This window comes from Acinonyx jubatus, chromosome D1 (assembly GCF_027475565.1).
Source record: "Acinonyx jubatus isolate Ajub_Pintada_27869175 chromosome D1, VMU_Ajub_asm_v1.0, whole genome shotgun sequence".
Taxonomy (NCBI): Eukaryota; Metazoa; Chordata; class Mammalia; order Carnivora; family Felidae; genus Acinonyx; species Acinonyx jubatus.
The window spans coordinates 60,518,195-60,545,125 of NC_069390.1; the positions used below are offsets into that span (position 1 = coordinate 60,518,195).

At 46.0% G+C, this 26,931-nt stretch overlaps 1 protein-coding gene across 5 annotated transcripts in view; it reads right to left on the reverse strand.

Annotated features, from left to right (window-relative positions):
- Positions 1 to 26,931, reverse strand: part of TENM4 (teneurin transmembrane protein 4) — a 2,866,770-nt gene that overhangs the window by 111,024 nt on the left and 2,728,815 nt on the right. For 3 of the 5 annotated variants that reach the window (XM_053202558.1, XM_053202562.1, XM_053202560.1), the window contains 2 exons: positions 12,765 to 12,950; positions 5,076 to 5,102 (listed from right to left, as the gene is read on the reverse strand). In XM_053202558.1, coding sequence (XP_053058533.1) covers positions 5,076 to 5,102; positions 12,765 to 12,950 — 213 coding nt within the window. The remainder of the gene's footprint in view (positions 1 to 5,075; positions 5,103 to 12,764; positions 12,951 to 26,931) is intronic. The other 2 variants (XM_053202561.1, XM_053202559.1) reach the window with 1 other exon arrangement.

The window sequence follows — 26,931 nt, forward strand, 5'->3', positions numbered from 1 at the left end:
CTGAGGCACTTGTCTAGATCAGAGTCAGACAACTTTTTCAGTAAAGGTTCAGATAATAAATATTTTAGGCTTGGGAGCCACATGGTCTCTGTTGCAATTAATCAAACCTGCTATTGTAGCTGGAAAGCAGCCAGATATAACTTATAAATGAACGGCTGTGTTCTGATAGAACTTTATTGACGAAAACAGGTGATGGGCCAGATTTGGCCTGTGTGCTGTAGTTTGCCAACGCCTGGTTTAGAGGCTTCAGGATGGTAATACGACGACAGTTGCCGTCTGCTGAGGGTCTACCGTGGCTAGCCGCTCTGCTAGACACTTCACACATACTATTTTAAAATAACTTTTTGTTATTTTTTCGGATCCTGGTTTTCTAAGGCAGTTACAATTTCACACCATTTGATCCTAAATTTTAAATTAAAACCATTTGCTGTAACATGGTGTGGACTTTGGGACTGGGCGGACTTCAGTACAAATCCCCATACTACCTTTTTACTTACTACCCATGTGATGACTGGCAAATTATTTAACTCTCTAGGCCTCAGTATTCTCATCTGTAAAATGGAGGTAAGGCCTAATTCAAAGAGTTGGTGAGAAGATTAACGAAATAAAGTATGTCAATTATTTGGCACAGTTATGGGTAACATAAGCAGGCATTCAATAAATGAGAGCTGCTATTATTATTATTATTGAATTGGTTAGCTTTAACATTGTAATAACTAACTTCACTAAGAAATTCACAAACCAGAAATAATCCTTTGCCAGTCCCCACTGTCTCAGTTTTGGGTCAAGAGCTATGGTCCTCATAAATACGAATCTTGCCAAAGAGAGTTGAGACAAGGCCAGCAATGTGGTCATGGGAGTCAACATGCATCTCCCTGGGAGGCAGTGAGATGGGTTCAAGGCCACGGGTCCCAGCCTGGCAGGCCCACCACTTCATGCTTTCCTGGTGCTCTGTCCTCCCTGGAAGCCAGCGTCCCAAGTATACGTAAATTATTCATTTTGCAATTAATGCTTATTCCCTCCATTGGACTATAACCACCATAAGGCAACTTTGGACCTATTCCCTTGCCTTGCACACAGCACATACTTGATGGGTATTTGTTGAAATGAATCAATGAGGAAGACAGGAGACCTAGGTTCTGGTACCTGCTGCCTAACTTGTGGGATCTTTGGAAAGTTACTCTTCCTCTTTTGGCTACAATTTTCTTATCTATAAAATGAAGGTTCAGATGAGATGACGTGTTAGGTCCTTCTGGTGCAGCTGACCCAATAGAGAGGGTCAAAGCAACTTCAATTTTGATGATATTGTTCTCAATTTAAACAAACTTTTCTCAGCACCCACTGGATGCCAGGCAGGTGTGTGTTAATTCTGGGGCATAGAGAGATTCAATGTATCATCCTCTGCCCTCAATTATGTTATATTCTATTTACCTATACCTTACTTTGTTCCAGGAAGGATTTAAAATGGGTCTCGTAATCTCAAACGATACTTCTCAAAGTGAATTTTGTACAATGCTAGTACTATGAGGTCCTCAAAAACAAGCTTCTGTGGTCAAATTTGGAAGCTATTTTATCCTAGTTCTTATTCTATAAAGTCACACGGAATATTAATATATTAAAGGCTCTGAGAAGTCTTACAATAAAGAAACTTGCTTATTTTTCAGAACATTCTCCAGTTTGACCTCAGAACATTTCCCCCCATAACCACTTATAATAACGTGAACCATTCCATTCCAAAAACCCCTCTTTGGGAACCCCTGCTCTAGTGAGCTCCTCTTAGCACATGATGCTCAGCGCACACGTTCAGCGCTGCTTGGAGACTGCCTGGGAGGGGCAGGTGTTCTCGGGGAGGGTCAGCTCTACACGTGAAATCACAGGAATGCTTTAAATATAGTTAGTTTCTTCAAATGCACCAAGTTCTACCCTCAGGGTCTGCACTGTCCTATCAGTCTCAGGGTTTCAGAGGGACTTTGAGTACCTGGGGGTTAAATGAGGTTTGCTCTCAGTCAGCAGTTTGCTTCTGGAGTAATCACACCCCCATTAGCCAGCATGAGGAAGCCTCCTCGGGGGTGACATGCTGACTTTCTTAAAGCAATATGCCTCCTTACCCACCACTAACGCTCATTAATTCCACCAGCTCTGAAACTCATCAATAATTCAGGGAACCCAACTGACATTAACAATCCCCTCTGGAAGGACTCACATCAGGCATTTGCCAGAGCCAAAATAATGTAATTTTAAGGTTTAGAGAAGGGCTAAGCTTTTCAAAAGAAAAGATGCCCTTTAAATGACAAGGGACCACTTTATCTTCAGCCCTTCTGCTGAAGCCGATGAAGAAGTCCCCCTTGAAGCTAGCATCAGGTATGACAAGAAGACTTTCAGAATCCTTGAAGGTAGTTTTTAGTTATGTGGCAAAGGGGCTATGTAATATCCCTATCATGTATTAAAACGTCCCGTTTCTTTCTGGTTCTCCTTCTGGTCCTCTTGTCCTTTTTTGTCCCCACAGTCACTTCCCTTCCCTAGATAAGGTCATCATCATCTCCCACCTGGATGATGGCAATAGTCTCCTAATTGGTCTGTTCTGTTTGCCCCCAAAGATTCCCCCTCAATTCTTTTTCCTCAATATGGCCAGATGGATCCTTCCAAATCACATCATTATCCTGCTTTTAAAAACCTGTAGTGCCTTTCTCCTATGCTTCTGCTGAAGTTCACAATGTTGGTCTACAAGGTGCTGCCTAAATTGGGGGGTCTCATTGATAACTGGCCCCTGGAATTCACCTGTCATAACCCTCATCACACGTCAATGGAATTATTTGTTTTATTAGTGTCTTCCCTGCCAGACTGCTGGCAATGCAGGAGTAGGAAGCATTTCTGTTGTATGGTATCCACATTTCCTGGCACTTAGGAGGATTCAACATATTCGTTAAGTGCATGTTGTATTTTTAGTCTCTACCAACCCAACTGGAAAACAAAGAGCAAAAGCCAGCTTATCTCTGAACTGCATGGTACTCTAACAAGTCCTGAGTTTGTGCTGTACGGGTCTCTAAATTCTTTTTTGTTTTTTCAGGATTGGTACCCAATGTACCAGAAAGTCAGCAGGATGGTGGCCTGGCTCAAACCTAGATTTTGGTAGAGAACATCTGTCCTTTAAAGCAAGTTATGATTTATTGGCTTAATCCAAATAAAGGTCTGATGATATTTTCCGAACTAAAGATCGGAACAGGTGGTTTCAGAGAGGATATACATCACTTCCCGGAGAGGCTGCCAGTTTGGAAAACATGGTTATGGAGGAAGAATCCTGGAAACTATGGGACATTCTTGGTGAAAGGTGACAGAAGATAGAATGCTGGAAATATGGATCAGGTCAGGAAATTCAAAGTCCTGGCTCTGCCACTTACTAGAAATGTGACCCAGAGTGGGCCTCTCAACTTCCCCAACTTCAATGTCCTTTTCCAATAAAATGAGAGTAGTTACATCTGCTCCCTTACAAAAACCCAAAGGGCTTGCTTAAGACTAGATGGGTATGAAAAAAAATTCACACAGTAGGGAAAGTTCTACCAAATAGATGGTTAACATTATGAAATTTAATCTATGCTGAGGACTCCTCTGATAATGGTTATGTGTGAAATAAATTCCTGTTTCAAAGAAGCTCACAGATACGACTCTCTTTTGCTGGAATGATTGTATTCTCTGTTGAAGACCAGCACATAAAATGCAAGGGACTTTGCTTCTCAACACCAGGCATGCATCTCATGGGCCCCAGTAACACCTTGGCTGTATTTGGTAAAGATGTTCCAGTTGGAAAGTATTCAGTCATTTATGTTTCCCCAAAACCCTTTCCATAAGTTTTTAAATAGCAGTTTCTATCTCTTATTATAAGCCAATTTAGCTTTTTTCTTTACAACTTCAAAAATTAGTCTGGCTAATGAAGTCCTCCAAATTAAGGGTGAGAATAAGAATATAATGATAAAATAGCATAGCTAACATCTACTGAGCATCATCCCTGCCCGTGTGCTAAGCACTTTACATTCATTATTTGGCTCAATCCCCATGCCCACCCTAGGGGGGTAGATCCTGTTATCAAGTTTATCTTAGAAGGACTCTCAAGTGCAGGGAGGTTAAGTAACTTGCCCAAGGTCACCCAGTTCGTTAACTGCTGGACTTGGCGTTCAGGCTCAGGCAGTCTGACAGTGAAGTATTTGTCATTAACCACTGAGCACGTATTCTGTGCCGGGTGATGTGTCACGACTTCGGGACAACAAGACGAATATGGCATGGTATTTCCTCTCAGGGGGCTCAGAGCCTTTTTTAGGTACACACATACCTAATCTTTCTCAGACACATTCTTAGAGTAATAAGGCCTATTTGGAAAATTAGGCACTACCTAATTAATTAAGATGTTTAAAATGGAATGACTTTGCCTGTAGGGAACACTCCTCAAAGATAAGACTTACCAAACTTGGGGCTTCTCTGAAAAGGGGAAAAAAAAAAAACCCAAACAAACAGACCATCCACTCCCTGAGGTCAGGGGTCTGTTTCCCCAATTCTCCAGAGCCTATCACAGTATCGAACAATAGCACTAGCACCAGTGGGTGCTTCGCATGCAGCTGTTGGATGAGTCAACACGGCAACAGCAATGTCATGTAGTTGTTAAGATTCCTTAGCTTGCTCTGGGGCCCCTTCTTTTCTCAGGCCACCCACCCTGGTCCTCAGCATCTTAATTCTGATGGACCAGGGTCTGTGTAAGGGATGGGTAGGGTGACGTAAGATGGGGCAGAAAGAGTGAGTGGCGTATGTGTGTATGGGGAGGGAAGGAGGACAGCACAATGGTGATGTCACAAACAGACTGAGCGCTTTAAGGGGAAGGATGACACTCCAGGTATATCAACCACCGTGTGACCAAAAACCCACCCTCTGGGTAGTAGATGCTGTGACAAAGCTGGGGATGTGGCAGCATCTCGACACCATGCTTTATAGGGTGTATATACATTTCTTATATACACACTTCTTCTTTTATGCTCATACACAAACACACACACGAAGACAATAGGAAAATAGAGGAAGGAAGACCATACCTTTAACTACCCTATCCAGATAGTGCGCTTGGGAAATAAAAGACAGGACATTTAAGGTAGGATCAAGTAAGTGCAATACTGCCTGCCACATAACCATGCCGGGTGCTAAGGAGACACAGGGGATGCACCCCACGTTTGGGACAGACCCGCCATGGTGGCGAAAATAAAACCAAAGACAAGATGACATGAGAGAGGAGGAGGGAGAGCAAGCACATTCTCCAGAAAGGGCCAAAAGGAACTTCAATACAGTCTACGATCCAGGAGTTTGGAATTGTGATCATATATAAGAAGACATAGGGATGGGGAAAACAGGAGAAAAAGGAGGATGGAGAGCTGCAAAAGTGGCCATGCTCCTGCTCTGTCAGGTTTGTTCCACTTTATGGAAAACTAGAACTTGCCCTCTGTCCACCCGGAGCAGCACCCAACCTCCCTTTGAGGGAAGCAGCTGCATGAGAACAAGGGCACCCTGTCTGGGCAGAGGGGCTCCCAGGGAGCTGGAACTTATCACTATGCAAAACTGGAATCATCTTTGATACGGGCTGGGGAAGTGGGTTGAGTCTTTGGTCAAATATACCACTAGATTATCTGTTTGCCATTCTGGAATTTTCCACGGACACATGTGCCCACATAGAGTTGAATGCAGAATGCTTGGTGTCCCAAGTAAGATGCATTTCTCCTTTGTGCATCTTACACAGAATGTAAGGTGCAGGTCGATGGATGCCACCGTGAAAGACAAGAAAAAGAAAAGAAAACCTGACCACTTCTCAGTGCTCATTACCTTAAAAGACAGAATGATGTTGGCTTTGTTTTCCAATGGAGGGGTTGCATCCAAGCATTGGCTTACTTGGCAATCTAAGGTTTTGTGTATCTTGTGAGGATGGGTGTCAAACATTGCTCTGAAAGAAACCTCGCAGTACATGTATGTGCCCTCTTTGTTCCCAGCATAAATCAGTAGTATCATTTCATCTTCCCCACCTGGGCTGCAGTCATAGCCCTTAGGGGAGCTTCCTTTCCACCCCTCTCGTGACAGCTCCCCTATGTGCACCCCCACAATGGCCAGACCAATGGCCCTCTCCTGAAGGGCCTGATGCTGTCAGGCTGGCCTCCACCCTCAGCTTGATTTCACACACGAATCTAAAGCACAGAAGTAGGACTGGACTGCATGGTGGGGCCTTATCTGGAAGCCCTGGGGTTCTATAAACTGTTGGAACATTCTTACTCCCCTCATGAAAAAATATAAATTTTATTTTTTCAGTCCTCTGGCAAGGATAGACATCGTTGCTGTTCATCAATATATATTTGCCTCAAAAGACTGGTGGATGAGAGGCTACGTTTTGACTTTAGGTATCCATACGGTCTCTGTTTCAAGACGAAATATGCTTCCAGAAGGCTGCATAGCCAAGTGGAAAATTGGGAAGAGGAGGTTTTAACTGGGCCTGCATGCTTCCCCTTCATGCTTACAGATGCCACGGAGTCCGTGAGATCACAAGATACAAGAAAGGAAAGTGGAGGAGAATGGCTTATTAAGGCAAGAGTGAATCAATAAAGCTGTGAAAGGCTGAGCAATGAAAAGTAGGGCCAGCCCACAGGTAGCGCGGCCTGGGAAACATCTCTGGTGAAGGTGAAGGCTTTCTTGAATCTCGGTTCAATCTGTCACGCTTGTTTTAGTCAAGCTCATTCATCTAGATTTTCAAAGCGATCTAAAATTTCTCAGACGTCACCTCCCACAATATGTCATCACATACAGCATCTGCGGGACCTCCTGGCTCAGGTGGTGTGCTTAGCTTTCAGATCTGTGGAGTTTCACAGAGCGTCATGAGCATAGACTGCTGTCATAACTGAACCCAGCTACAGAAGCACTGGAGTTTCTCTCGCAGGGTTGGAAGGGAAACACCATCAGCGGGATCCAGGTGGCCACACCATCATGCAGCATCCTCTTTGAGGGAGTTCTCTCACAAGAAAAACCTTGCTCATCTCCAAACTTAAGGCTGATATCCTGGCTGTGGTGACGAGTACAGATTACCTCTACTCTGTCGGCTTAATCTTCCCAAGCCTAAGGGCTGACTTCAGAGAACTCTCTTCTAATGCCATTTCTGTCATTATTATTATTATTATTATTATTATTATTACTATTATTATTGCCATTTCACTTTTAGGAACAATTTAGTAATAATGATCTCTTTTAAAAGTCAATATGTTTCTAATATCTTTAAAAAATGCTTACTAATTTCCCAGGACACAGAGTGGGGGGGAAGGAGGGAAGGAGCAGGAACAACAGGCAGTGGAAATGACTGAGGCAGACTCAGGTTGCAACCGATGCTGTGGGTTTCAGAAGACAAAAGTGGGCATTCGATACTTCAAATTCCAGCTCCACAAGCCACTCTGTCCTTTCGTACCCAGTGATCTTGAGCCACACCGTGTGTCCAAAAGCTGATAATGGCCAGCCAGTACCAAATCCCAAAGTTTTCTGGGAACAGAGTAGAGCTTCCTTGTCTCTGGCTATTAAAAATGGAAAGGATAGCTGGGATCTCTGAAGTCCAATGCCATTTATTTATAAAAGCGATATGCAGGAGTCCATACTGTTGTTCACGCTTCTATTGTTTGAAAATCTTGGTACGTTTGCCCTGGAACGTAGTCACTTAAGAATCCATCACAATTTTCAAACAGTAACTTTCAGAAAAGAAGGTACAAAGTCCATGAGTTTGCATTGCGTGTGGTGGATTCAGGACTTCACCAAATTCCTTCATCTTTCTCTTCAGGAGAAATGTTTCTTATGCTCTGTCTCTATTCCTGTCACTCTGCAAGAAACTAGAGATAGTGGTGGCATACAGCTATTCATGATACAGACTCTGAGCCTTTGGCATGAGTCTGTGAGGGCTTAGATACCTTTAGCACTTCTATGGCCTCCAACATGCAAACCTCTTTCCTTGACTCTCTTGTACCAACATAAGTTTCCAAAAGTTTCTCTTAGGGTAATCCCAAGAAGCCTCAGGGGCCCCCTGTCAAAGGCTGTGGAGAACATGGCATGAGGCTTTTCATTCTTATTCTCCGGGAGCCCCTGCTGACTCTAACAGTTGTACTGCTGATACACATCAGGCCAGATTAAACAAGGGTCATTATAGCAGGTGATGGTTAGGGTGGTTATGATCGTGTGACCTTCTTTAGATGTTTGACAAACCACTGAAGAGATGTTCTTGTTAGGATCTTGGATACAATAATCCCCTTCTCTCTTTGGATGAAGGGTCAATGAGTAAGTGGCCAGTGGCACCAACCCAAGAGGGACGCACAAAGCCCATTAAACCTCCTTCCAGTTTCCTACCTCTACCACCTGTGGGCTAAAATCCCCCAGAACCATTGATGAACCAAGCTCTTGCTCTGATAACTTGGGGTAGAGGCCTGTCCATTTTCTCTTGTCCTTGCCAGCATCTGTCCTCTCGGGTCACGGGTGCTGTTGTGAGAGAGTGCTTTCAAGGACAAGCACAGGGTTGTCATTACAAGCACTGAAACTTTGTTGGTCTCTTATAAGCTCTCAGTTAAGGAATGTCTGATTACAAACAAGAAACCTGAGAGCTATCAGCCAACAGTGGACAAAGAACTCCAGAAGATTTTGTGGCCTTTCTTTATAATTTCTCTTCATCGTGAAGTCTGGCTTTGCTCACTGGAGTAATTGCATCATCCGAGTATTATTTTGATCTTTACTCCCAGAGGAGGATTTGTTTAAGAATCCAGATTTATATGATTGGACAGCTCTCCTGAAGCCTAGTAAATAATTCTGTGTATCTGGCATCTTGAACAATCACAGCTTTGGGGTCAAGGTTGGAATTTTACAAATGTAATCAGAAGCTAGCATTTCCCACATGTGTTTTGAGACTTTAAAGACAAGGGGGCACTGAAGTGAATAAAACAACTATCATAAAAGTGACCAAAAATGTTAGTACTGGTTTCAAAGAAATAGGAAAAAATTAGACACCTTCTCAAATTTAACTATGATTTTTAGCTTTCTCTACAGAATTGGGAGGTCAAGGCCCGGACTTGAGACCCATGAAATTCCTGGAAGAGACATCACAAAATAGGCTTTTTATGGCTCTGGGTTGACCACGTACTTGAGAAATAGGGCCGCATCAATTCATCTTACCTTAACTTCTGGATTAGGAAAACTGGGTTTCATCTATGCAAGTGGGGGCATTATTGACGAGTGAGAGTGAAAAAGAAAAATCTCTTCATACTTGGGGGATACATTTAGGATTGGGGTAACTCAGTTTTGGGATGCTGGGTGTGCAGGTCTGTGGGCAGTAGAGGAGGAGGCTGTAACGCCACTCCTCCAGAGGCCTTCTCGGGCACCCCCATTCTGTGATCCCCAGAGGGAGAAAATGAAGTCCCCAGTGGCCATGTGGTCTGCCCGTGGGACTTTCGCCAAGATGCAGAGAGACAGTTCCTAAGAGAAGGAATTAGGATTCAATGTGAAATAGTCTTGCTTGTTGACAAAAACATGGTCGTTAAAGAGGATGCCATTGTCCATTTCCGTTTTGCTCTCAAAACCAAGCTCTTTTGAGAAAAATTAAGTAGTTCCATAAAAGAAAAGATGGACCAAAGCCTCCGCACAGAGATAAATTCCTACTATAATAATCTGCCCCAGGAAATGCCACTGGGGTGAAGAGATCCTTCTGCCGGGGACTTGACCATAAGGAGCCCAGACTTGTCTTACTGTTTAATGCCAGCTGGCAGGTAATCAAATCATTCTTTCCTGTTTACAGAGGGCAGTGGTGTGTAAATAAACAGTCCCTCTGCTCTTGCTTCTACTGTATGGAGGTCTCTGAATCAGTGTTGTGGATCCCAGCTTTTTCTCTGGGATGGGACATCACTAAGCTCCAGCACACGAGCTAGCTGTGCTATAGTGACCTACTGTATAGTAATGAAATCTGATAACAAGAGAACATTTAACACTTTGGATTTCTAACTCTTCACATCAACAGTTTTTGTCTTTTCTTAAATGATCCTGAAACGGAGTGAAGTTCCCTGGAAACAGAAGGAAGTGCTTCTTGTCACCATCAATGATCAGAAAGGGGTCTTTCCTCATTTCTATTCCAAAAGGAAAACGAAGGCACCGCTGCTGTTTCCCTCATTTGCATCTCCTACCCTCCTTCCCTTACACTGGACAAGGTTACTGAAGGGTTCCTTCAGCGCTAGGGTGTTGGGTTTTCACTGGGGATGCAGCTGGCCACAGACAGAGACCCACAGAGAGCAAAGCTGCCATGCAGGGAGATTAGACAGAGACACACGAAATGCTCACCACAAAATGAAAGGTAACAGAATTCTGAGCCAATGTCCTTTCATCTGAGCCACTATGACTTAGTCCATTACTTCTTCAACGTCCTGTGACATTTTTCTGGTATTTAGGACTGTCGGCCTCCCTCTTGAATCATGCGCATTTACCTGGAAGCATTTCTTATCTGGAGGAGAAAAAGCATCTGCATTCCCAGAGAGGAGCTGGCTCTTAAAGAGTGACAATGGGTACTTGGGTGTGCAGGGGAGGAGAGGGCAGGTGGGAGTGGGGTGGGATGGTTTGACTTTCTGGCATCAAAACAAATGGGAAATTCTTCAGGCCAGGCTGATGTACATCTATAAGACACTAGACACAGCACAGCCTGCCCACCAGCCCTGTCATGAATCATCTGTGATTGAGCTGAGGGAGAACTTCCTGAAATCCCTCATCATCGTTTGACTAAGATGAGATGCTCTTATCTTATGAAAGTCTGACATCCATAAACTTGTTGGAACTTGGTATGGTGAGTTGAGGACTCTGTAAGCAAGTGAGAGAAAACAGAATGCGTTCTCTCTGGGCTCTGATTTTGGTTTTAAGAGGGACAGGCCCCCTTCTGGGCTGGCAGACTGAAAGAGCAACCTGTCCCCAGTCATGGTGAAAGTGAGGATGTAGGGAAAGTGGGGTTTAAGGAAGAGGGCCCCGTGGGTGACTAGGGCCACTTCTCATCAAGGGACATCCAGGACCCTTGTAAGGTAGGATGACATTGATATGAGGAAGCCACCCAGAAGTGTGCAGTCTCTGCTAGGGACAAAGCACTGTGCACTGTGGCACCCTATGCTAGGGACAAAGCAGGAAGGGCTGCCGTCGGCTCCAGGATGGCTCTGTTAAGAGTATGGGGTAGGCAAACCAGGTTTGCAACTCATAATGAGAAGGCACAGCCTCTGGGAAGGAGGTGAGCCAGATGCCTCCGTAGCAAATTTGCGCTTTGCCTTGAAGACTGCACAGCAAGCAGCTGGTGAGGAGCCTGGGCACCAAGGCTCAGAAAACCAAGCCTCAAGTTCCAGTTCTACTTCTTAAAAGCTAAGTGACCTTAAGCCTCAGGTCCCTGAAAAGGAAGAAATAATATGTGTGTCTTCACAGGGTGACCGTTGGGAGCAGGAGTATGAAATAATGCAGTTAGAGCCCTTAGCACATGCTCGGCACATTGTAAATAATCAAAAATTAGAAGCCATTCTTATTAATAAGTGCAAGGAATCCCACAGCCATTTATAAACAGAGTGATGCTGTGGGGGTGGGGAATGATGAATACAGACTAATTTCAGATCACAAAACAAAAGGAATGGAGCCCAAGAAAAATGAGAGCAGTGGCTCCATTTGCTCCAAATTTCTTTGTCCCCCAAAAGATCTGGGGCTTGTCTCCCAGGTTCTGTAAGACCCAAGAGGTGACTTTCAGAGTCAGAGAGACACCCGGAATCCTGCCTTCCAAAGCCATGTGCTCACCATCTGATCACAGACCCTCCTTTTGAAAAAAATGGAAGGGGAAGAAGTTAAAACACACACACAAACCAGTTGATTCAATAAAGAGCTTTTGGTGAGTGCTCTTTCCAGGATAACAAACCAAGCAAAACGTCTGGCTGTGTTTAAAATCAACAAAAGCAGCAGGAAAGGCAGGAAGAAGGGAGGGGAGTGATGAGCTTGTGCCGAGAGCTGCCAACAACGGTGCTGCTTCAGCAGGAGCCATGGGAGGAGCCCCAGGAGAGGACAGAGGAGACCAATGCAGACTGGATGGAAGCAAGGACAGGGGAGGGAGGGACGGAGCCAGGCCCAATGGGAGGCGGAAGTGGTGCCGGGGCCCGTGGGAAGCTTTCCCCAGGATTCCAGGCCTCTCTCAGAGCTCTGGCCTAGGTGGCCAGGGGGTGTGGGGGCCTCAGAGCTAAGCCCAAGCGCTCCCAACCAGATCATGAATTTGATAATATCGGCCACACTTACTGAGCACTGTACCATGGGCCAGCCTGTGCTATGCTCTTTATATGCTATATGATCCCCATTTTATAGGTGAGCAAACTGAGGCTCAAAGAGGCACTGGGACAGCCCACAGCTAGCTGCTAAGTGGTAGTAGTCATGTGCCTTATTCCTGACCCCCGGATTCTTAATACAGAGCCCTACCGCGCCCGGCCCAGGAAGGGTAAATAGCGAGGCACGCGAACCAGCTAACAGACATCTGGGAAATGCAGACTGGGAGGGAGAAGGTTAAAGATGGCCAGTTGTGAGCTTAAGTCCAACTGATGCTGGGAAAGGCCAACCATAATGTCGCCAGATGAAAGGACGTTTTGCCCAGCTCCCACATGCGGACAGAGGCAGCGTGCCACCCACAGCAGGTCCCGCAGCAGGTCCCGCAGCAGGTCCCGGGCCTGGGCCCGCCATACCGATGGTGCAGTGTTCGCCGTTCCAGCCGGGGCTGCACTCGCACTTGCCGTCGCGGCACGTCCCGTGCTCCGCACAGCGCGGGTGGCAGGCCCGCTGGTCGCAGGCCGCCCCCATCCAGCCTTCCTCGCAGCGGCAGGTGCCCCCCACGCAGACTCCGTGGCCGCCACAGTCGGCAGCACAGATCTCTGTGGGGAGGAGGAGGGTGGAGGGGGGTAGGAGGGCGGAGGGGGGGGGGAGGGGGGAGGGGGGTGCAGGGGAAGGGGGGAGAGCAGAAGGGGAGGGAGGGGAGAAAAACAAAACACGTTTTGAGCCAGTCATTGTTGGGAACAAGGGTCACACGTGGCTACCCACCCCGTCTCCTGTGAGGCTCAGGAGTCGAATCTCCCTGAACAGTGTGACCCTCAGATGAGAACAATTCTCCGGGCAAAAGCCTGTCCTGACCCGTTTCCCTACCAAAATAGGGCGGATTGGAGGGCTCTGCTCTGTTTGCTTTCCCCTATTGCCAGCCTGTCCCTGCTCTTGTGCTTGCCACCTCCAACGGGGACGGGCCTTCCAAACAGATGTGAGGAAAAGTCAAATTTAATTAAAAACTGGTTATGTGTGAAAACAAAGTGAGGACGAGTCCCCCATTGCCAAGTGAAGTGCTCGTGGATCTGGCTTGGGCACGTGCAGGGGGCCTGGGGTCTGCATTTCATTCTGGCCTTGACTGCGATGGAGGTGGGGTGAAAGGGAGGCCAGTGCCCCGCACCCTGCCTGGCGTGTTTTCTAGGGGGTGGCTCTGTGCTTCTGCCACCTGTGCTCCATGCTCCACACACTGCCCTGTCACTCCCACTCCAAGCACCACCTCAGTGGCCTTTCTGATCCAAAGCAAAGAGTTGGGGGACCATCTCACAGCCAGAGAGGGGTTGCCCAGCCCTTCGCAAAAGGCCTGTGAGTCGGCACGAAACACACACGGCCCGATTCACAAGCCGCTTCGGCTGGGGGCCAGTGGCAGCCTCACAGTTACACAGGCAGAGGTTGCCAAGTCTCGGAAACAGGTTTTAGGAAACTGGTTGAGCAGCTGTGGCCACTGATGCTCTCTGCCAGCACTGTGATGGAGACCCTGCCTGGAGTCTGGGCCTCGAGGCCCCACGGTCTTCAAATGAAAATCCCAACGCTTTTATTCTTTTTCCAACTAAATTAACTGGCACTGTGTCACGCTGCATTTGCCCACGACAGCTTGGAATCTTCCAAGCTGTATTCTGGTTTAGAAGCTACTAAGAGTCTAGCTATTTTTGAAAAAGGAGCTAAATCAAAATTAGATCGCAGAGGCTTAGGCCTTTCATATCAACCTACAATGCAATGGCTACAATGTTTAAGAACTAAATACAAGGGGCACATGGGTGGCTTAATCAGTTAAGCGTGTCAACTTCGGCTCAGGTCACGATTGTGTGGTCTGTGAGTTTCAGCCTCGCGTCGGGCTCTGTGCTGACAGCTCAGAGCCTGGAGCCTGCTTCAGATTCTGTGTCTCCCTCTCTCTCTCTCTCTCTGCCCCTCCCCTGCTTGCGTTCTGTCTCTCTCTGCCTCTCAAAAAGTAAATAAGCATTATATATATATATATATATATATATATATATATATATACACACACACACACACATGTATATGTGTATATGTGTGTGTATATATATATATATATACATAAACATATATACATATATAAATAAATGAGACTTAGAATCAGATGGGATTCTAAATATATGTTCTGCCAGTTATGTGACCTCAGGCTACCTATTCCATTGCTGAATTTCGCTTTCTTCTTCTGTAAAATGGGGGTGGTGAAAGCATCCCTTCAGAGGGTGCCTGATATACAGTCTGTATCAATAAATTCACACTGATCATTAATTCTTCAGATAGTACTGCATGCATGCCTACTATGCGCTGAAGACTGTGGCTGTGTCAGGAATACGGAGAAAAATTAGACATAATCTCCATCCTCTGGGAGATCACAATCCAGACAAAGCACAAACTGATGTTGGAATCCAAAGGGTATCCAAATAATCTACAGCTGTTACTGCTGCACCTTCTTGCTTATACACAGTAAATAAAAAACCATGAATTTTAGGATCAGATAGATTTGGGGTCCACTCTTGTTTTGTCACTTATTGGCTGGGTGATCTGCAGGTTGCAGGTTATGAAATTCATTGAGCCTCGCTTTCTATGTCTGTGACACAGGCATAAAAAAATTCCCATTTCACCATCTCACAGGGACGTGGTGTTAGATCAAATGAGGTAATGTGTGGGAGAGCCATTTTTGGCTTAATAACTAACACTTATATCAGGTTTTAGAGTTTACAAAGCACTCTTCATATGCAATTTCTCATTTAACCTCGACAACAATGCTGTCAGAACACCCAGCTACTATCTTTCTTAGAGGTGAGGCTACTGAGACCCAGACAGTATGAGCAAATTCTACAAGGTCATGCGGTTCCCCTGGTGCTTCTTCCTTGTTTTGACAATTCTCAGGGCAATATGCAAGACAGACATTTTAAGATTAAGGAAACTGATCAGCAAAGAGGCAGGCTCGCCTCTGCAGGAACCTCCTGGTTCTTCCAGCGGGTCTGTCTCCTTTCCTGGCCCTGTTGCTTATCTTTTGTTACATCCAAGTCAGCCCCTGGATATATGTGAAATGAAATGAGATCCCCTCTGCAGAATTTCCCAGACACTCAGTCTCACTTTTGTCATCTGGAGACTGCTGGGCTGCCCATCCAAATGCAGCATTTCCTCACCATTTTACACCAGACATGCTCTCCTGGCATGAAGCTGAGGCTGCCTGGTGGTTGGGCCCCTCCCCATCAGCCTTTTACAAGCTGGGTTGTGGGCTCTTACACGTCTTAATGCAAGGGGCCTGAACAGGGTGACCTTGATGTTTATGGGATGCTAACTGATGGGAACACAGCCTGTCAGTGTTCAGGTTCCCCTCTGCAGATGGCCTCTCCGCCTGCGTGGGAGACTCACTGACTCCTGATGGGAGCAGAAACCAGAGATGCTACTTTATCATTTGGTCTCAAGTTGTAGGTCCTGTTGTGATTTTTCTTATGTTTCTCTCTCTCTCTGTTTTTTTTTTTTTTTTTTTTTTTTTTTTGTCCTTGATATAAAAGGAACTGCTTTCGTTTTCCTTCTTGATTTTTGCTTTGACATGAAAACAGATATAACTTCCCAGAATGGTTGCTGGAAACCAAATAGGATGGCACTGAAGAATGTGCTTTGACAGCTCATCTATCCTTTATGTGATGTAAGTGGGATTCTGTGAAATGTGGGTCATGGCTCCTCTCCAATCCCAGTTTCCTTGCTTGTAAGCCAGGGATTACACTAACCACTGGACAGGGGTGGTGTAGGAACTGCTCTCACTTGTCTCCTCTCTCATGTGCCCACTATGTGCCAACCCTACAGCAATGGGATCTGATGGTGACCATGCCAGGCATGGTTCTTTCCTGACCTCAAGGAGTTGACATTCTAGCATGGCAGACAGACATAACTGATATCAGTTACACGAGTTCACATGTGCAGAAGTAAAACTTCTAGCATAGTGTCTGGCACGTAGTCAGGGTATAATAAATTGTGCTCACACGTACTTTTGTGAGAAGGAAAATGATGTGTAGTAGCATATGCACTGGACTGACGTCAGAGCATCGGATGTGAATTCTGACTCTGTGACATATCCAATACAAGTGAGCATTTGATAAGTTCCTGTTGACCTTCACCTGATACACATCAGAGCTTTCTGGCTGATAGCTGGAGGGGCTGGGACCTGAGAGGAATCCTTTGAAGTACTATGGAGAACACAATCCGTAGGGTAGACTTGGGCTCCGATTCTGACTCCCCAGCTTCCTTGGGTCCTTGTAGAGTCCTCAGAGAATTATTTAATCTGGGTCATACTTCTGCACTCCCCAAATGAGGAGAGTAATAATGGTCCCCCACTGGTTGAGTGGTGATAATGGAAGAAAAGGGTGCATGTGGAAGGCCCTGGGTAAGCTGTGCTATGAACACAACTCATTGATGAGGACTGAAGACCTCTTGTGTCATCAGAGCTGTACTTCTTGAAGAGGAGCATCTTCTTGAAGAGCAAAATATTAGCTTTTGTAGTGATCAGCCTCAAAATTTAGGTATGCTTTCTCTAGTTACCTTGCATGGCACCATTGGCCAATACCATTGAAACCCAGGAAGAAGCCATTTGTATTTACAGCCTTGGCTTCCTCTTGAAATCTCATGAAAATCCCAAGCTGTCTTACAATTTTGATTCTAAGCCTGTAAAGTTCTTGACTGAAGCATACAGGATCTTGGAGATGAACCAGGCCAGGCCCAAGAACACATTAGCTCTTCTCTGAGGGAAAGCCATGCCTATAGCTCTTCCCTTCTGCACCTCTGCCTTGCCTCACCCCTGTACATGCCTGTCTTTTCTCCAGACCAACAGCTCACCTAATGGCAGGCTTTAGCTTTTTCTCATCTTGGTCCCCCCGCAGCAAGCACCAGGCATGGCACAACATGAGATTTCAACAAATATTTGTTGAAAAAACAGATGAATAAAAAAAACCTAAAAAAACCCAAAAAAACAAAACTTCACGGAAGAGGTGTTAAATTATTTGGGCTTGACTCTGTCTCAGGGTCATATTGTACAAGAGTTATTTAGTTAGATATATTTGCACAGGGGCTCAGTCCCCTTTGTGCCTAACTTTCTTAGAAACTCAGCTGCAATCTCTGACTGAGAACTCTGTAATCTTAAAGGGCCTCAGTCCTTACACTCTCATGCACACCTTTCTTCCTACTGCTTCCCATGTCATACCCATTCTCCTTCCATGACATGGAAGTGAGTAGGCACATGAGGAAGAAGTGAAAAGGGTAGGGAAAGATAGCAGGTTTGGCTATTGGTTAATTGTGCCCCAAAGGGTATACATAAGGGAAAAAGCTGCTCCAGGCTCCTCTCATTAAATGTTAATCCCTATACGAGCCTGGATGAAGCCTGGGACCTAGCACAGCCATGTTTTAATTTGTCTGGACTTATTTTACAATCCTGTTCATTAAAATAGCTGGTACGGGAAGCTGTGGCGTTCCCCTAAAGGGACAGACTTACATATATTTTTCTCATAAAATTTCTGCGACTTGGAAAGATGCTCAAAATTGCCACAAGTGAGGAATGCAAGGGTCGCCGCCCAAGGATCTGTGGGCTTTCCTGCTGAGCAAGGAACAGAGGCAGGTGAAACAGAGTCTTGGCCCCATGTGACCTCCTGGAAAGTCCTTTAATAAGTCCGTATTTAGCACTAAAAGGGATAATAGGGAAAATTGTTCTATTTTGCTTAGGCCTTGAGGTTCTTAGAATGTCCTTAAGAAATTTTAATAGAGGGTTAAATAATTTTAAATGATTCCTGCTAGGATTTTCTGTTTTATCACTAGCTCTTTGGAATTAGTGCACAGCTCAGGAATTTCTCTGAAATTCTGGTACACGTTAAGTCTAAGCCACGCTATTGAAGCAGAAATAAGGAGAAAATGTAGAAGCCTTGCCGGTGGCCCACAAATAATATCTCATTAAATCCTCACAATGGCCCTGCAATGGTATTTTCATTACTGTATCATAGCTGGGGAAACAGCTTGGAGGGATTAAGTGACTGGCTCAAAGGTAACTTAGCTAGAATGACAGGTGGCTATGATTAACACAGCTCTTTGGCCTGTGACTTGTGTGACCAAGTTGAGGTGAAACCTCAGTTGTAACGTGACACATTTCAATGACTGTTAGTTACATATTAGGTCATTGCCCCAGCTAGAATACAGGATCTCTGAGATCAGTCAGAGTCTCCTTCCTCACCCTGACCCAGTGTTTACCATATTAAGTACTTTTCCTTTTGTTTATCTGTTTGTTCACCTTCCATATGCCCCTCTGTCCATCCATCTATACAATCCACCCAATCATCTAATCATCTATCCAGTCACTAGGCCATCAGCCTGTCTGTCCGTTCATCCATCCATCCATCTATCCATCCATACATCTGTCCATCCATCTATCCATCTATATGTCCGCCCATCCATCATCCATCTATCCATCACTCATCCATCCATCCATCCATCCATCCAGCTATCATCCATGCATCCAGCCATCCAATTGTGTGACTTGGACAAGTCACTGCACCTTTCTGTGCCTCAGCTTTCTCTTCTGCAAAATAGTGTTTATACACTAATATCTCAGGTTCATATGTGAGGCTTAAATGGACACCTTACAATGTGCCTAGTATCATACACATCTTTTATAGAGTAAACACTGTATGGCAACTATATCATGTTTATGGGCTAGAAAGATCCAGGAGAAGGGAGAGTTTAATGATTCTGGGGAGAGCAAGGGGATGATGTGAACAACCGAGGCACCTCTGAGCAGCTAGAGAGGACTAGATTTGGAGCACAATCTGAGGGACAGCTCTTTGTGGGCACCTCATCTTCTGGGGAGGGATATGTAGGCCAGGACCTGTTTAAGGGACAGGCCAGGATAACGGTAAAGCACTTTACCAATGGCTTCAATGTTCTCAGTGAGGTCGGAATCTCTGCTGACGGATAGAGGAGGACATTTAAAGAGCCCTTGCGGGGAACAAGAGCAATAACTCCCAAAGTATAAGAAGGATGCAGCTGGAAGGGCCCAGGAGAGGCTAAAGATCATGAGCATGAGGTGGTTTGGCTTCCAGTGCTCAGAAGCAGGCTGTAAGCTGAGGGATGGTGAGTGGCTGGGATGGGCCTGGGTTTTGCAAGGTGGATATGGACCCAGGTAGAGACAAGGGAGCTGTGAGTGATGAAGGAGAACAGCTGGAGGTGAAGGACCATGGGACTAGGGGAAAATGATGGAGAAGGAGGGTGACGGAGCTGGGCAGGAAGTGGCCTGCTTCTGACCAGGGCATTTCCCTCAGGTGGGTTTAGGGGTAAGAGAGAAAACAAGGAGAAAAACTTAGAGGACCAGTTTTTGTGATGAGAGCATAAGAAGACACTTCAGAGATGCTCTAGCCATTCTGTAGACAGGAAAATGAAGGGCCGGAAGAGAGGAGTCCCTTGTCTGTCGTCCCACAGGGACATGCGTGTCAGTGTTTGAGCAAGAACTTAATGGCTGACTTAGGAAATAGTCACATAAGGGGCCAGCTAGACAAATGGCTGAAGCGGGGCCTTACCACACACTGTGGCCCCTCCTCTGTGCCTCTGTACAAGCTGTTTCCGTGGTCTGGGTTCCCCTTTTACCTCAATCTTCAAACGTTCAACTCTACATTGGCTTTGAGTTCTGGCTCCTCCTCTTTGAAGCCTCCTTCTAGTGTTCCATCTGGCAAGAGTTTCACCTCCTGCCTTCCCAAAGCACTTGACACGAACCTTTCTTTATCAGGGTAATTAGTCTGTCTTGCCTCCAGAGCCCTCCCGTCACCAGATTGATCTCTACATTCCCCAGTGAGTCTTACACAGGAAATGTATCTTCTGACTGCGTCAAGGTTCTACCATTTTGCACAGAACAGAGGCTGGGATTCACAGAAGCTAGTATAAGGGCCTCCTCTGCTACTTCCCAGCTATGGGAAACAAATGTAGCACCCCTCTGAGCCTTCTCTTTGTCATTTAGAAAATGGCAATAATGATACCTAGCTGCCAGAATCCTGAACTTGATTTAAAAACATACTGGGCACCTACTATGTGCCAGATACTCCTAGAGGCTGGGGATTCAGATATTATATTAAATTATCTCTAGGCTCAAGGAACTGAAGTCTACCCATATGTGTAAAGGAGCACCAAGCTACCACCATGCCCAGCACACAGTAGGGTAATTACAAGGTACCTTTCTTTCCCGTAGACAGATATCTCTATATTTTGAACAAAAGGGTTTCAATGTAGCACCCCCCCCTTCCTCCTTTTCTCACTAAATTGGGAAGATGGCTTTTTAGTCTCAGTGCAGGTTTCAAGAAGCAGCCAGAAGGGGAGGAAGGTACAGGAAAGGAGCCTTTGACTTCCTTACAGTAATTAGTGTCCCCTTGACATTGAGGTCAAACCCAAGCCACTCTCCCGTGCTTTTCAACTTCCATCTCTATCACCAGAGGGTCAGCGCTGCTCCCAGCCACTGCTCCATCCCACAGATCTAGTTGGAGGAAAGCTAATGAGCCTTGGAAACCACATGGCCTTTCACCTCACTGGAGGAGCTCGGGAAGCTTTCAAACCAAGCAGGAAAGTAGATTCCAGGATGTTGGTGCATAGCACGCTCCACACCTATTCCCCCAGGACCAGAATTTCAAGCTTCATGAAGCACCTATCACAGGAAGTAGTAAGCCACTGCCATTCATCTTAATTGGAGGGTATCAGGTGTCCTGATTGGAGGAGTTCAAACTGAGCTTGGGGGAGGCCTCCAAATAGGGTCTGACTTTGCAGAAGGATAACAAGGCAGGAAAGGGCTGGTGAGCACAGAAGCCACAGAACACGCCCAGGATGTGGGGTTTTGGCCAGGGCTGGAATACTACCTACACGCCACAAAAGGGCCCAACTGGATGAACTGAAGAGACAGTGATGTTCGCTCCTCTTCCCAGAGACCCCCGGCCCTGCTATCCTTTATGAAAGGCCCATCTCTCCACCCGATCACGTGCCCACCTGTCTAACTGGCTCCTGGACATATCCACCTAGATGTCCTCCTGGCACCTCCAACTGCATGCCAGTGTTAGAGTATGCTTTCCAAAATCAAACCTCACATGTCACACCTCTGCTTAAAACTTTTCAGTGGCTCCCACCGACAGATAAAACCTAAACTCTTCCGAGGCCATTCACGACTGGATGCCTGCTAACTTCGCTCACCTCTTCTCCCTCTCACTACTGCCACCAATATCCTAAGCAAAGCCACTCCAAACTACAGGTCTTCCCTGGAAATGCCATGTGCTGTCGCATCTTTGTGCATGTTGCAAATCTCTGACTTCTACAATGGGATGCTGCAAGGTGCTTGTCTCTTCCTTCTATCTCTGCCAACTCAAACCCACCTCCATCACCCACCTTAAATCCTGCTATCCTCCAAGAAGCCCCCTGATCACCCCAGCTGAAAGCAATGACTCTTTTCCTCGAACCCTTGTAGTATTGCCAGTTTACATGGTTCTTGGCACTGGTATCCAATGAACTGATACCTTGTGAACCTCAAACCTGAGTCATCAAAGGGATCAGCATAAACCTTGGAAATGGCCAATGGCACAGTTATGTAGAGGATAAATACGGGCTCTGAAGTCCGAGATGGCTGGATTTGAATCCTTGTTTTCCCAGAGTGTCTCTGGGCAAGTCCCCCAGGCTCTCTGAACCCTGATTCCCTGGGAACAATACCATCTGCAGCGTCACAAGATTCTTATTTGTTGTCTGAATAAATCATGAAGCATATACATGAAGAAGCTCTGTAAAACGTAAATAAAATCTCCATTCAGAGAGCAGTTATTATTTTAAAATTACAAGTTATATACCAGCGGTTTGATTCAGGAAGACAACCGGAGATTGTGTACAAGCCATCGGCTTGGGCGTCCAAACAGAGACCTGATTCTGAAGCCCAGTTTCAGGAGGGCTTATATTTACATACTGAAGAGCTCCAATTCTGATAGAAAATGTTCTGGGGCTGTCAGGGGAAATTCTACTAAATTACAAAGCTGCCAGCTCCTGGTTTATCAACCTTTAGCTCTGGCACTATTTAGTACTACGCCTGTCTGGGCCCAATTTCCCAGTCTTTGATTAAATGTTAGGAACTGACCATCTCATTGTGTCTGAAACTGCATGCTACTTCCCAGACAACTGGTGGGCTCTTCTCTGCTTCCTTCCAACGCCTTCTCTTCCTTCTCTGCCTCAGTGTCAATCTCTCAGATATTTATTATTCTGAACTTTGATTTCAGGCTACCACTTGCTGTTGGGAAGGGGTACAGGAAATGTCAAGTCTCAATGGATATTATTCCTCGGCTGAAATTCTAACCTCGGGTTCCTCTTCCTGTAACATACCTATACAGAAATAGCCCGGCCTGATCATTTTCTTTTGATGTTTAATTGGATGTCGGTGCTGTGCTTTCTGGGCTGAGAAGCTAATGCTTCTCAGAGAGAGAACAATTCCGGCTATACACACGAGACCTGTAGCGGGGAGAATGCTCCGCGCTGAATGTAATTTTCTCTCCCATCCATGAACAGAAGACAATTTCTCTGGCATTAAAGCATCTCACTCAGTCTTTCTGTCATTAATAAGAATCAAATTCTGTTCCCTCAAATTTAAATGTAATTATATTTGCCTCGTAAATAAAATTGAATTACCATTTTCAAAATTTAGCACTAATGCAAATGCTATATTTAGAGCTTTAATTTTTTTAACCCTGTTACTACTTTCGACTTATTATTATTATTTTTTAAACACTGGGCTTATTTTGCTGTCAACTGTGACTTAATTTGATAACAGAGCGTCTCTGTTCCCTATCTTTCCAGTCATATTTGTTGTTAACTATGCTTCGTGGTTAGCTTGTCTTTTTGATAGGGGAAGAGAGTAATAGAGAGGCAACTGGCAGCTCAGAGGATCTGAGTTTGAATTCTAAAAGGTCCACCCTAAGCGAAGGAACCTAGGCCAGGATGGGCTGAGAGAGCTAAAGAGCGAGCCCTGACATGGAGTATGAGGGAGAAATCTTCACTGTGCATTGGAAATTTTTTTAATCCGAGATTTGCAGCAAGGCATTCAGTAGACCCCAGGTTTGGACCCTGCCTACTTTTCTGGCCCAACTAACCCCCCCCCCCCCCCCGGCCCCCGCTCCACCACCCCAGAGCTCTGAGTCCCCGGTCAGAGAAAAGATTTTCCAGAGGCCACTCCTGCATATCTGTGTACTTCACACATGCTGTTCCATCTGCCTGCACTTCCCCTGCCCCTCTCATGTTCTGGCTCACAAGTCTCCTACCTGGGAAAGACTGTCTCAGCTTCTGGCCCCACCATCTTCTGGCTGAGCTCACTGCTCCTGCCCTTGTGCTCCCAAACCCCATGCACATACCTCAGTCAGAGCTCTTATCACACCACTTAACTAGGTGTCACTTCCCGAGTGGGTGAGGTTCCCTGATCCTGGGTGCCCAGAACGGCGCCCAGCACACAGGGAGGCCTAAAAGGGTCATAAGTGAATGAGGTGGATATCTGTGCCTGTCAGGGGCAGGTGCAGATCTGGAGCTGTTCTGGGATGCTCTCTCTGTGAGGCTGTATTCCACTCTGGAATTGAGCTCAGAAAGCTCATTATGGAAGCTGATGCTAATGCTGTTTGGCCCTTGTGCTGTTGTTTGGGGATAAATATGTCAGCACATTAATAACTTCATCTAGACTCGATGACCAGCGATGGCAGCTGGTGGTAAAGATCAGAAACCACAAGGAAACTGAGCCTCTGAGAGAAAGCAAAGTTGTTCAAGGCTACATAGACTCAAATCCAGGTATGGCTCTAAACCTTCACTATATAAACTGTCCTCAGACTTAAATTTGCAAGAGTCTAAGGGACTATTTGGATAATTTAGATTTAATCATGCATTTTAAAAACACACTATTTATTGACTGCTTACTGAGTGCCAGCACCATGCTAGGCATATTATACATATGCATTAAAGCTAATTTAAAAAACAACCCTGCAAAGCAGGTACCATTAGCCATATTCTTTGGATAAGCTCAGTCTTAAAGCTCTAGCTTGGTCCCACTCTAAATCTCATGCAATTCTTTCTGACCGCATATGCTACCTCCAAACCTGTACCACAGAATCTCTAAAAGATCTCTACCTGTTCTTCCATGAAACTCAATTGCAGTGAAATGATAAGAATCATAAACCACCAGGATGGGCATTTCACAGGCAGAATCTCTGCCATGTATCGCCTCTATGAGCCAGCAACCCAAAGGGATAAAATGCAGTGAGAGGACCCTCTCAAATAAAAGTCATTTATGGAAGATAAGATTGGAGAGGGCTCACAGAGCAGTGGAAATGATGAATGAATTTATGAAGCTGAGGATGGAGGCTACTGGGCTGGGGTGGAGGGGAAGGAAGACCCGAGGGAGAGCCAACAGAGGGGCAAACGATGAGTCTAAGTGACCACATTTGAAATGGTATCCTGGAAAATGTCACAGAGCTTGAAATCCTCTTTAGAAGTCCTGAGGCTCTGAAAGAAAGGTAGACTCTTCCAATTGTAAGGACAGTCTCAGAGAGGTTAAATTCCTTCCCCTTTCTAAGGCAGCTCAAAGCCAAGAGGATGAAAAGCCAGCTAAAGCATATGGGGGAGGTGGGAGAGTCATTCTGCTCAGCAAGGCTGCTGAGTGGGCCCATTTTATGCAAAAGCTGATGAGGCATCCAGCCCAGCGTGGCTGCTCCCTGGGGAAGATGGCCTGAAGGAGGTGAAATGATGCCAGCTCCTGTCCAGGAGGGGTTCCGGCCGGCCTGCATGGCACATGAAACTAACATGAGCTAGGTCTGGAAAGAGACAAAGAAGGAGCCCAGGGATTTGGTTTTAGCCCTTAGTGCATGCGTGTGTGTGTGTGTGTGTGTGTGTGTGTGTGTGGTGGTGTGGGGGCACACTGGGGTGGGGAGGAGGGTCCTGAGAGAACAGATTAGACCGGTAGTGTGCTGGGATCTTCCTGGGCAGAGCCAATAGCTTTTTCTTTGATGTGTCACTGGGTAAGTCATTGAGTAATCATCGAGAACCTAACCCAAGACAAGCCCTGCACTAGGGATACTGGCAAACCCTGACCTCATGGAGATCACGCTTGGCAAGAGAAAGGCTTGATGATAATACATTGCTCAGTATGCCACAGAGCTTGGCAGAGGCCCTAGAGCCATATCTGGTATGAATCTGGACTCTGCCACTTACCAGTGGGGGGAAACTGGCAAGGAATTGAACTTTTCTGAGCTTCAGTTTCCTTACCTGGAAAATGGAACTAGTAATACTTTCTTCCACAGGGGTTTGTAGAACCTTAATTAAGATAATGGTTGTAATACACTTAGTTCAGTTGGTCTGGTACATGGTAAGCCCTAAGAAATGGGTGGCTCTTTAAGTGATGCTCCATCTTGTGGCTTATCAGGAAAAAAGATAAGATCACTGATAAGGAAACACCTTTGGATGGAAAGGGGGCTTGAGGCAAGAGCTGAGGACTTAGCTTTAATTCACACTCTGCCACTGCTAAACTGATTTACTCTGGACAAGTCATTTCATCTTCCCAGCTCTTTAACCCTCTGTTAAACCACAGCACTGGCAATCACCATCACCATCACCGCTACCACCATCCCCCAGAGACCAGAGAAGCCAAGTCCTGCTGCGCCCGGAGTTGAGGACACAGGTGTGCTGAGGGTGGGCCACAGGCATTCGTCCCAACAATTATCTTATACTGTTTGTCAGGAAGGAAGATCACTTGAATGAGGCAAGATTTGGGGAGGAATTTCTGAGATGAGATTGGAAGCCAAGCTACTGGGAACTCAGGGGCCTGAGTAAATACTTGTGTAAAATCGGACTTCACTGTTTCCACAAACCGTAACCAAAGTGCGGGGGAACTTTGTCGGCTCACATTTCATCACAGGCTGGTCGTGGAGTGCGGGGCGTGTCGATTTCAGATGCTTTCATTAAGTCTCGTTCTCTGGGCCAGTGAGACATCTCTTCCTTCCTATGAGGGCCATTTGGTGATTTCTGCCAACGTCACAACCCATAGTTCGTGCCGACGCTATGAGGAGCACTTAGGGCGGGCTGCAGGCCTGCAGCTCCCGGTGGGAAGGCTCTGGGCAGTATCTGTGCCAGCCTGGCCGTACCAGGGCAAATAACACCATACGAGGGGAACTGCCTCTCGACAGGTGTCTGACTTGGGCCAGACACCGTGCCGACCACCATACCTACACTTTGTCACTGAATCCTTACAACAATCCTGTAGGTGATTTTACCTTTATGATAGAAGAAGACAGAATTCAGTAGGCCCAGAGGGGAACATTAGGACCTGAGGTTCCTGGGTGGGGAAAAACATCTATTTTGGAATAATGCTGGGAGTGTCTGACCACAGCAAACTTCCTCAAGCATAAGGTTCCTCTTAAGAATGTAACAGATCTCACCCATTCCCCCTCAGGCTTCCCTCAGGAATTTGACAAAAGACCCAAGCATGGCCTTAGGCCACCACTCAGACAGTGGAACTGAGCCAAT